Raw genomic sequence first — 12090 nt, forward strand, 5'->3', positions numbered from 1 at the left:
GGGGAGGGGAACAGCATTGGGGAATCAGGGAAGGGGAACAGACAAGTTGCTGTCCTTTTGTTCTTCAGTCTAGTTGTGGAGGACGTTGCTTCACATTGGTATTATTATTGCACTCTTCCCGGGGGAGGCAGATTGGTCGCCAGCCATTGGACAGCTGCTCATGGTGGCTCTTAGCAGCTCACACTGGCTGCCGGCCGCTCACACCGGCTGCCAGCCACTCACGGTAGCTTATGGCAGCCCACTGCAGCTTCTCTGCAGCCTAGGCCGTCGCCGGTGACTCATGGCAGCCCAGCTCAGGTCGAGCTGTTGTTCACCATCTTAACAGTAGAGAGTTCAGTGTCACTGCCCTCATGTGGGATCCGAACTGGGGCCTTGCTGCTCAGAGCTGGAGTCCCAAGCCAACTCCTAACCAACGCACCACTTGGCCAGCCCTGTAGATTCATTTTTTTAAAAATCAGTTCTATTGCTTATACATGCAAGTCAATAACTGCCAATGTGGTTCATTTTTTAAAATAGGTTTTATTATGGAGGACTAACTTTGATGGACTCAGTTGTAAAGATGTTGTTAAAAGAAATCTCAAAAGATTACATTTTGATTCGTCACCACATCTTCTTGATATCTACCCGAGAACATCACATCCCCACGAGAGAAAACCTGAGACCATTGAAGTGAGTACTTTGTACATATTGGAGCTACTATTTGTAAGTGTACATTTTGGGACTACTGGTCAACTAGATGCTTGAAATTATGCTGAATTGTATAAAATCTAGTCCTGCCTTAAAACAGCACTTCAAGAAACAATTATTTTCACTAATAAAAATTATAAATGTGGTAGGGCATCATTGTTCTAAATCCTTTCATATTTGTTTCTTGAAGGCTTAGGAATGAAACTTTAAAATTGTGTTGATAGTAATAGGAAATGAAGAATCAAATCTAAGGCCCCTTAGATTTGTGACTGTGAAGCCTGAACAAGCTTAATGTTTTAGATAGGTTTAGGGAGCTCATGTGATGTTTCATGAGAACAGAGATCAGGGACAAGAATTTTTATAACAGTTCTTGAAATAAGTATCTTCAAGCCCTTTAATTTATAGCAAAGAAAAAAAATCATATGAATGTAAAAAGAAAAGATTTGAGCATTAAACCTAATAATTAAGACCATTTTACTATCTGCTTACATCTATTTTCAAATATATAATTATCTATTTAGCTGTGTGTTTTTGTTGACAAATTCCCTTAGGTCCTGTAGATTTAAATATCCTACTCTCCTCAAAGAAAATATTCATCTTTGCTGGGTACTTAGCAGGTATTACTCTGTTTCTTTCCATTTTGCATGATTCTCCTTAAGCCCCTTTTTCCCCCAAGAGTTGATACCTAATCATTATTTCCTGTTCATCTGAATTTTTTTTTCAGCATTTACAAAGCCTTTCTTTGCTTTTAGAGTAGTTAGAGTTCTTTCTAAAAATTATTTGTTTTTTTTAGTTGCAGTTGACATTCAATATTACTTTATATTAGTTTTAGTTGTACAGCTCAGTGATTAGGCATTTATATGATTTATGCAGTGATCCCCCTAATTAGTCTATTACCCACCAGGCACTATATACATAGTTATTAGCATATTATTGACTATATTTCCTGTATATAGGAACTTTACATCCCCATGACTATTTTGTAAGTACCAATTTGTATTTCTTAATCCCTTCACCTTTTTCACCCATCCCCCTAACCCCTTTCCCCTCTGACAATGATCAATTTATTCTCTGTATCTATGAGTCTGTTTCTGTTTTGTTTGTTTATTGTTCTTTAGATTCCACATATAAGGTGAGGTCATATGGTATTTGTCTTTCTCAATCTGACTTATTTCACTTAGCATACTACCCTGTAGGTCTCACATGGTAAGATTTCATTCTTTTTTATGGCTGAATATTTTGAGTTCTTAAGACTCATTCCTGAGTGGCAATTCACAGTCACCTCATGCACTGTTCATACCTGCTTCCATGGTCTTGTGTGGAAGGCCCCCACCCCCTAATCATTTTTTTAATTTTGGTTTCCTTAATCTTGGTCTTTTCTATCTCAGGTATTTCTGTTAGTCTCAAGTTTGGTGTGTGTGTGTGTGTGTGTGTGTGTGTGTGTGTGTGTGTGTGTGTGTGTGTGTAAGTTTTTGAAACTTAAGTTTTTGGGGGCTATTTTCTAGATTTTGTTTAATCTGGGAATATTTTGTTATTTCTGCCCTAGTTTTTCCTTGGTAATGTTTATTTCCAGTCCTTTGCTATAATTTTGGTCCAGTCCAACTTCAAACCATCTTTCTAGTTCTTCAGAATAAAGTATTTACCTTTATGCTTTACTACTTAATCATGCTAATTATTATAATTTTTCCCTTTTATTTCTTTGAAAGAAAGAATATAATGTAATTTGTTTGAGGTTCATCACATTTGTGTTTCAGTTTCTACAATGATAGATGTATTTTTGATCCCCTGTGATCATGTACAGAGTGCCAAAAAAATGTGTACACATTTTAAGAAAGGAAAAAACTGTATTAAAATTGTAATATTCAATATATACCAATAACGCTTTTCCTCTTCCGGGAACCGTGTCTAAAGGCATTCAGAATGGTCCAGCGTTTGACATACCGTAGGAGGCTCTCCTACAATACAGCTTCCAACAAAACTAGGCTGTCCCGAACCCCTGGGAATAGAATTGTTTACCTTTATACCAAGAAGGTTGGGAAAGCACCAAAGTCTGCATGTGGCGTGTGCCCAGGCCGACTCCGTGGAGTTCGTGCTGTGAGACCTAAAGTTCTAATGAGGTTGTCTAAAACGAAAAAGCACGTCAGCAGGGCCTATGGGGGATCCATGTGTGCTAAGTGTGTCCGTGACAGGATCAAGCGTGCTTTCCTTATTGAGGAGCAGAAAATTGTTGTGAAAGTGTTGAAGGCACAAGCACAGAGTCAGAAAGCTAAATAAAAAAATGAAGCTTTTTTGAATAATAAACACAATTAAAAGGCTTAAAAATATATATATATATATACCAATAACAAAAGATGAATACAAGTCACATGTATACAGTTTTTTTTTGGCACCCCCTGTATATTCACATAAAATATATGCGAAGTATATTTTAATTTGAAGTTTTTGTTGTTGTTTGACCCATGCTGGCTTTCTTGACTCTCGGTGGTTTTGATTCTAGCTAGCATTTCTGTGGCTTGGCTGAGCTTAACCTTCAGTGTTGTTTCTGCTGCCTTAGCAACCTCTCAGCCACCTTTCTGGAGTGATGGATGGCAGAGCTGCAGCCTGAGCCCTGGTCTCCTTACTCCTCATTCAGTGATATTTCCACGGCACCACACTACCTCAGCCTTGGCGGTTCAAACCATTCAAGCTATCTTCTCTGTGATTTACTGTCAGGCCCAGCCCATTTAAGAATGCTGGACTTGCTTTAAAATGTCAACTGGTTGTCTTGTAGCTCTGTTCTGACAGTGCAACCAGAAAACACTAAACCAGCTGGGTTGCTTTGTATGGCTAGGTCAAAATGACCCAAGCCAGGAAAAGCCACTCTCAACCGAATTTTTCACATACACAATTAAAAAACCTATTAAAAACTGACTTTTCATCTTGGAATTAGAGTTCAGTTAACACTGTACAGAATGTTGAGCATTGTGACTGAATTATGTTTGTGGCCCTAAGAAAGTCAGCCTGTGTGTACCCAGTTTAAATTACCTGTGAGCACGCATGCTGCTTAAATTAAGTACATACTATGACTTATATTTGTAAAAATGCCTTTATATCCTGTGATGTAAAATGCCAGAGAAGTGATAGGATTCTACATGTGAACAACCAATTGTTCAATTTATTTTTCTTTAAATCTCTTATAAAGCAGGAGTGTAAAGTTTTCTGGACAGAGAACATATTTAATATGATGAATAAATAATTGTTAAATATCAAATTAGTTTTGATATTAATGTCTGGGTCCCTCATAGAGCCAAAAACTATTAGTTTAAAAATAGCACTTAGAATAGAATAGTAAGATTCAGACTAGAAGTTGTGCTGTATTCATTTAGATTAAGTAAATTTTACTTTGAAATACCAAATTTTGTGGATTGAATTTTTTCCAAAGCTTTAGGCAAAGTCAGCTTACATATGTTACTTTGGAAATACATGAAAATTAGCAAAACTTTCTTTTTTTCGAGGTTGGAATTCATTATTAAAATGCATTATTAGAAGATGTGGAATAAATAGCAGGTAAAGGATCTAATTAATTTCATTAACTCTCTCTTTTTGCAGTAACTATGGGTATTTCATGTCTGAGTTTGAAGCAACATAGCATTCCTGTAATTTGCATTTTACAGTATTTTCTGTGAAGCTCATTTGAATCGTGTCCTTTCAGTGTTTTCTGGGTGAGACTTTGGCCTTTCGCAGAAGCCACCCATTCACCATTCCCAAGTACTCCCCTTGTTTACAGGTGGGGACCCTGCGGTACCAGCTAGCTAAATATATAAATTACTAATTCCTACATGGATCGACAGGGTGACAGTAGGTTGCTTTTAGACGAGATGAGAGGTCACATGAAAGAAGGTCTGAAGCATAAAATCCTTCCCCTGCTGAGTGAGTGAAACAGACCCCCTAGTGTCCTTTCTATTGATCTAACAGCAGGTCCTGTGCAGCGCCTTGGCTTTCTATCTTAGTTAAAAACATGAGAACAACTTCTTTCTTTTTTTGGTGGGAAAGAGGCCCAATTTTCAAGTAGTGTGTCTTAGCCCGCCCCATGGTCTGCCCTGGCACATCACTAGTCCTGCTGACTTCATCTTCTGACTGTCACGAGCTACATGGCACAGTCCTGTCCCCAGACAAAAGTACACTTTCCTTTTGCAGGAGGAACTTAATGTGAGTACGTGGCACTTGTACCCTGAGCAGCCCCCTACTCTTGTGCATATTTTGATAAGAAGACAACAGAATCATCATGCAAAAGGATGGTGAAGGCATCAAAATAGTTATTCTATGAGGGTTGCAGAATATTGTAGGAAGGGATTATTATGGTTAGTTAGTTTAAATAATTTATTAATAAAATAATTGTTGTAATGGTTTTTAGTTTTATCATGGCCATTTGAGATGCCTTAACTCATAAATTGCATAGGAAATCCTGCATGATATTTAGTAGGAAGGAAAACTTCCTTTAACTTAACCAAATATTTATATAATAATATTTTGTGATAGTCTGGCCCTGATTCATTGTTGAAAACTATAATCAATTTAAGACTTTAAGTTGAAGATTGGGTTTTTATCTCAATCTTCTGTAAAGATTGAGAACATTACAATTTATTATTTTGAAAATGACCACTTCTCTGCCAATTTTGTATTTTGGATCTGGCTGTGGTATATGTCTTTATTGTTTTGGGCCTCAATAAATGTCCTTTAGTGATTTACATGATAATAGTAGTAATAATAATAATAATACCTAACACATACAACATTACTTTAATTGTTTTACATAAATTAAGTCATTTAATCTTCCTAAAAACTCTATGAAGTGGTACCAATTTTTATCCCATGAGAAACTGAGGCACATGCAAATTAAATCTTAAAGCTAGTAAATGGCAACACTAGAATTTCAACCCAGGCACTCTGGTTCCATTCTGTACTTTTTTTTTTAAAGATTTTATTGGGGAATTGGGGAGGGGAACAGTGTTGGGGGATTCAGGGAAGGGGAACAGACAAGTTGCTGTCCTTTTGTCCTTCAGTCTAGTTGTGGAGGACGTCGCTTCACTGGCCCATGTTAGTATATTGCACTGTTCCCCGGTGAGGCAGTCGCTCGCCAGCCATTGGACGGCTGCTCACAAAAGCTCACGCCTGTTGCCGACCAGCCCCATTGCAGCCTATGCCATCGCCAGCAACTCACGGCAGCCCAGCTCCAGGTCCAGCTGTTGTTCACCTGATCTTAGCTGTACAGGGCGCAGCGTCACTGGCCCTCATGTGGGGTCCGAACCGGGGCCCAGCTGCTCAGTGCTGGCGTCCCAAGCCAACTCTTAACCAACATGCCACTCGGCCGGCCCTCCATTCTGTAATTTTAACCATTTTGATGTAATGCTTGAGTATATTCAAAATTAAATTTCCCTTGTTAACAGATATTAAGCATGTATGTGCTGAACATTGTACTATCTTTAGAGTATGTGATAGGGAACACCATGGATTTCTTGCCCTTCAGAATTTGTTAGTAGTGGTGCTTGTGTTCATGGACTACTAAAATGTGATGACTACAGAGAACCTCAGAGTGGAATGGTTCCTGTGACGTCCTGCCGACTAACCTCTCCCTCAGGTGTGAATTCCTCAATGATGTGCTGTGTTCAGAGATGGAGATCTCAGCATCTCATAAGGCAATCCACTCCGTTTCAAGACAACTGTAGTTATTGAAGGGTTCTTGTCAATAAAAATGGATAGCTGGAAGGTACTGTTAGTATTTCTGGAGGTTAGCTAGCAAAGAACTTAATTGTGAGTGTCATCCCCTCAGCATATTTTCTTTATGGAGAAGACTAAACTTTTACTTAGTAAGAGTTTCCTGCTTCTTTTAATGTATGCAGCAGCAACTTGTGCTGCAATACAGTCACATACTGTTACATCAACAGTTTTCCAACTTGTAGAAGTTCAAGGATTTCTCTATGAGAGATGCTGATCACTTATATCCGTGTGATTTCGATGTTTTTCAGCAGTTCCAATTGCAGGTTGTAAAACCAGGTTGTATTTTTCACAGGTAAACAACTTCATTTCTCCACTAGGTGGCAGTAGATAAAAGAGAATAAAATGTCTGCAAGCGGTCTCTTTGGACAGTTAGTAGATTGAAAGGAAAGTAGGTCATCCTCAGGTTTCTTATCTTTGCCTTACCTCTGGACTCAGAGTTGATAGGAGGGGGCTGTGTGTTCGGCTCTGTGGACAAGAAAGGAACAAGGTGTTGGCAGGCTGAGCAAATATGCCCCCATTCCCACCCTGCACAGTTTTAATCTCTTTACTGTAGCATGGAGATTACTAGGCACGTAAACCTCCACTTCTAACACAATTGGCTGGATAATTATAAAAGTTTCTTAATATTTCCAAAACTATAGCTATGCCCATCAAACACAATAAGTGCTTTTAAAATCGTTTAACTGCTCTTACCTCAGGCTCCGTCCTTATCACCACAGACCTAACCTGTTGCAGTAGTGTCCTGCCTATAATCCCTGCTGTATTCTTGGTACCCAACATGTCTCTGTCAGATGAATCTTTCTAAAGCACATTTTAGCCTCCACTTTTTCTGTGCCTTCCCAAATTCCTTCACCCTTCACAGCTTGACCCTTGACAACCTCTCTTATATGCAGAAGTCATCTTGGCATTCACCTCTGTTCAGGAATGCTTTTTACCTTATCGCTGTCTCTGTTTTTGTTTTTGTTTTCTGAACCTTCTTTAAAGCAGCCATCTTAAGCTGTTTCCTCCACAGGAAGCCTTTCTCACTAAGCTCAGTCAGTTTCTTCCTTGAGGTTCTGCACTGTGCTTATTGTTGGTACCATTCATATCATATGGATGAAATTTATTTGTTATTATTCATAACGTTTAATAAATATTTGGTAATGATGTGGTTTCAGTTTTTTGCTTTTTGTTTTCAAATTCGGAAATAACCTCCCTCAGAAGTAGCTGCCACTCTAGTTAATTATTCTCTTGCTTTTCTTTTTTATTTACTATTTACTATATATGTTTGAGGATTATTAGGTATTATTTAGTTTTGGATGGTTTTAAAATTTATATGAATGAAATCATACTGATTATATTCTCCTATAGCCTACTTTTTTATTTAACATTCAAATCCTGAGATTCAGAAATATGGACTCTGAATTCATACATCCATAGGCTGCTGTACATAGTTTTATTTTATTCCTCTCACTGCTGTATAGGATTCCAGTGAATTTACCACAGTAGTAATTCCTACAATTTATGTATTTATTCCACTATTATTAAATTGGGGGGTATTTCTGGTTGTGGGTTTTGGTGGTGGTGGTGGTGGTGGTGGTGGTGGTGGTTTGCCATTACAAACCATTGAGCTTTCCAGTTTTTGCAGTTTAGTAGGTATCAAGTTATATTTTGCTTTAATCCCTTCTTTCCTAATCACTAATGTTTCTAAAAATCTCTTCATATACTGGATGGTTAATCATCAGTTTTACTTTTCTGTAATTTTTTTTCTCGGGATTGTTGTCTTTTTCACATTAGAGGTATTCATATTTCTTTTTTTTTTCTTTTTTTAAAGACTATTGGGAAATTGGGGGAGGGGAACAGTGTTGGGGAATTGGGGAAGGGCAACAGCCAAGTTGTTGTCCTTCAGCCTTAGTTGTGGAGGGCACAGCTAGCTCAGCTCCAAGTCTAGTCGCCATCTGGCCACCTGTTGGCAGCTCACGGCTGCCCAGCTCAAGGTGCCATGTTAAATCTTAGTTGCGGGTGGGTGTAGCTTGTTGTTAGGAGCACGTGCTCTCACCAGCCGAGCCATCCTGCCACCTGTTGGCATCTCAGCAGCAGCTCAGCTCGGGCTCAGCTTACTGGCCAATGTGGGAATCGAACCGGCGACCCTGTTGCCCAGAGCTTGCACTCTTAACCAACTGAGCCACTCGGCTGGCCCCCATGTTTCTTACACATTTAGATATTTGTCCTTTTCAGTTTTAGACATCATACTATCACCTTCTGTTCCATTATCTTATTGTTAACTTTGTGGTGTCCATTGTTAAATAAAAATTTTTAATTTTGGTATGATCAGATGCATCAAATTTTTTTCCCTTATGGTTTTGCTTTTGTTTAAGATGTCCATCTCAACCCTGGGTCACAAAGGTATTCTTATACAGTTACTTTGATTAACTTTATAATTTTGACATAACACTTAGGTTTTGCAATTATCTGCTGTCCACCTTTGTATGTAGTAATAGGCAGCAAGCCATATAGTGAGCCAGTTTCCCAAACTATAACTCATCTTTTCTCTATTGATTTGTGGTACTATTTCCCTTTTATATTTTCCATACATACAGAGCTCTACATCTGAGCTCCTTACCATATAGCTGTCTATTTAGTTAAGCCTTCTATAGTGTTCTGGCATGAGTTTTATACTTTTTTTCCATAAAAAGGCCATACGCATCTTTGTATGTTTGTCCTGATGTATTTAAATTTTTTATGGTGTTGTAAATGATATCTTTTTAAAATTTACATTTTCTAACTATATTGAATTGCAGATGTGCAACTGATTTTGTATATTTATTTTCAATCTACTAAACCCTCTTATTAGTTCTAATGATATAGCAGTAGATTCTTTTGGAATTTTACCATAGACAATTATCTGTAATGACAATTTTATTTCTTCAGTTCCAATTCTTACATCTTAACACCTTTTATTTCCTTGTCTTAATGAACTGGCTAGGATTTTTTTCTGCATCTTTTGAGGTGGGTCATTTTTATTATTTTTTAAATCCCTTTATAGGTGAATTATACTGACTTTTCTAATGTAAAATCAACTTTTTATTCCTGGAATAAATTCAGCTTGGTCATGATGATATTTTTCTTATACATTGATAGAGTTGATGGACTAATATTTTGTGTAAATGTTTATATCCATGTTAATGAATATACCAACATATTTTAATTTTAGAGTATTTTAGGAAATACCCTCTAAGTTGTTACAAGTGGCATCCGGTTTCCTATGGTATAAAAATCTAATATTAACTTTCCTTATGTATATATACAGATTAATCCAAAGCTTGAGGTAATGGATTTGCAGACCTCTACTCCCCCTGTTGTGGATGTCCTTTCTTTTGATTCTCCCACAGTAAGTTTTTTTTTGACATTTAGTAGTATTTAAATAATAAATACTTATTTGGCGCAATCTGTTCTCCTTAAAAAGTATGTAAAATAGAAGATAAAAAGTGGGTTCTAAATAGCCTAACATTTAGCATAGCAATAACCTTGTACAAAAAGTCATATTTACAAAGTGTCTGAAGAGCCACAAGGGGGCGCCGCATCAGTTCCGGGAGGACCTGGAGCTCAGTCTCACGCGTACTCACTGTTGCCTCTCCTCTCAAGGTGCCACTCAGCTGGCATTTCACTTGCTGTTACAGAACAGACTCCCTTCTTTGTTTTTTTTGTTTGTTTTTTTTTTAATTTTTTTTTTTTATTGGGGAATTGGGGGGATGGGAACAGTGCTGGGGAATTAGGGGAAGGGGAACAGACAAGTTGCTGTCCTTTTGTTCTTCAGTCTAGTTGTGGAGGACGTTGCTTCACTGGCCCAAGTTGGCACCATCATTGCGCTCTTCCAGGGTGAGGCAGATCAGTCGCCGGCTTCTGGACGGCCGCTCACTGCGGCTGCTGGCCGCTCACGCTGGCTGCTGGCTACACACGGTAGCCCATGGCAACCCACTGCCACAGGGGCTGCAGCCCACGCCGTCGCCGGCGACCCACGGCAGCCCAGCTCCAGGTTGAGCTGTTGTTCAGCATCTTAGCTGTGGAGGGCAGTGTCACTGGCCCTCGTATGTGGGATCCGAACCGGGGCCCTCTGGCATCCCAAGCAAGTTCTTAACCATCGCGCCACTCGGCCGGCCCTCCCTTCTTTGTTAATTGCCTCTCCGAGGTGTTAAGTTTACTTCTGGTCTTCTCCTTAGAAGCTACAAGAAAAACAGTCATTTCCCTTTGTTTATCCTTCCTGATGAATTATGTAGACATTAAGAAATACTTCTAATACTTGCAATTTTATTTATAAAAGTCCCATACAGATAATTTATTTACTCTGTGTATCCAAAGTCTTCAAAAATTGAGTCTCAGCCTTTCCATTTAAGTCTCTTAATCTTTGTGAGGCAGACCCTTGCCGTGGATTCTAATCAGGGCAGACGAGTCATAAGAACGAATGGGAGGGATGGCCCGGGCTTCGGCAACACTACTCTGGTGGTGTCAGTATAGTTAAATACTTTGGGTAAATTATTAATGCGTGGCCAAAAAGGAAAACAAACACTTGATATCGGTGGTGACAACTAGTACCTCAAGGGGTCTGTGGTCTTGTGTCCTACAGTGTTCCTGTTTATAAAATACCCTACTAGCATTTCTGCATTAATAACTTACTTATGACATTAAACATTAACTAGACATCTAATTCTTGCCACAGAGCTTGGCTTCTGGTAGTTGCGCAATATATTTATGTGCAGTGAATTACTCAAAAGGCATGCTGTTGAAATTTACAAATTCTGGTGTGTTGGGGTTTGCCCCTGTAGTGAGAGGAGAGAAAAGTAGGTGGTTTTGAGATGTGTTGCCTTCTTATGAGGTTGTCAGTGGACTTAAAATTGGGTGTCCCTGACCTAGATAAGATCACAGATTATCAAAAACCCTTTGGTCCACACTTTAAGACTCACTGTCCTTGACAGGACCCTTCAAGCTTTGCAGGGCTTCCTGACCTAAGGAGTGCAGATGCTCTCAACAGACAGTGTGCTGTGGAGGGGAGCACAGCTACCACCTGACAACTGATAGCAGGGTGTCTGTCCTTGGATAGTAAACCAGAGGCGCCAAAGTCACCTAGTCTGCGTTATAGGACCTACCTCAGGAATACAGTGTGAGTGCTACTGCTAGAGGACAATTCTGTGTAATACACACATCACAGATCTGCAGCTGTGATACAAAACAGAATAATAAGACTGATGACTACAGTTATTATCCACATAAGGAAAATATTAGGTTAAATTATATGAAATTGCCATTTCGTATGCTAAATGGTCTAGCATCAGTGATTCCCCGTGGTTCAACCCAATAGGTAAGCATTAAAAGGAAGATTCCACTGTTACTTTGAGTTGTGTGCTCAGTGGTACATTAAAAAATAAAACAAACAAGGAAACACAGGAAAACAAAAACCTGTTTGCTACCAATTGCTTTGGAGTTAGGTTTAAGTCCCATCTAGGTAGATTCTTTTATAATCTGGAAGATTACTGCTCGTCTCTAGGCAAGACACAGACTCCTGATTTTATATATTCCATTAGGGCATAGATGCTCAGAAAGCATTTAGATTTTCATAAAGAATATCTCTAAAATACTATCCTTCCAATTTTATCTTTTCCTTCTTTTTTC

At 38.8% G+C, this 12090-nt stretch overlaps 2 protein-coding genes across 2 annotated transcripts in view; both read left to right on the top strand.

Moving 5' to 3' along the window:
* POC1B (POC1 centriolar protein B) overlaps nucleotides 1–12090 on the top strand; it is a 102340-nt gene that overhangs the window by 54621 nt on the left and 35629 nt on the right. Inside the window, exons 9-10 of the mRNA XM_019661438.1 lie at nucleotides 517–669; nucleotides 9734–9814. Of these exons, the coding sequence (XP_019516983.1) occupies nucleotides 517–669; nucleotides 9734–9814 (234 nt within the window). The remainder of the gene's footprint in view (nucleotides 1–516; nucleotides 670–9733; nucleotides 9815–12090) is intronic.
* Nucleotides 2559–3002, top strand: LOC109392793 (60S ribosomal protein L34). The gene has a single exon (XM_019661442.1). The coding sequence runs from the start codon at nucleotides 2608–2610 to the stop codon at nucleotides 2959–2961; it is 354 nt and encodes a 117-aa protein (XP_019516987.1). The 5' UTR covers nucleotides 2559–2607; the 3' UTR covers nucleotides 2962–3002.

The sequence above is a fragment of the Hipposideros armiger genome, unplaced genomic scaffold, assembly GCF_001890085.2.
Source record: "Hipposideros armiger isolate ML-2016 unplaced genomic scaffold, ASM189008v1 scaffold_348, whole genome shotgun sequence".
Lineage (NCBI taxonomy): Eukaryota > Metazoa > Chordata > Mammalia > Chiroptera > Hipposideridae > Hipposideros > Hipposideros armiger.

Bases quoted from the DNA above. Each gene is read 5' to 3' on its own strand.
- LOC109392793 (XM_019661442.1), top strand. From the start codon at position 2,608: ATGGTCCAGCGTTTGACATACCGTAGGAGGCTCTCCTACAATACAGCT.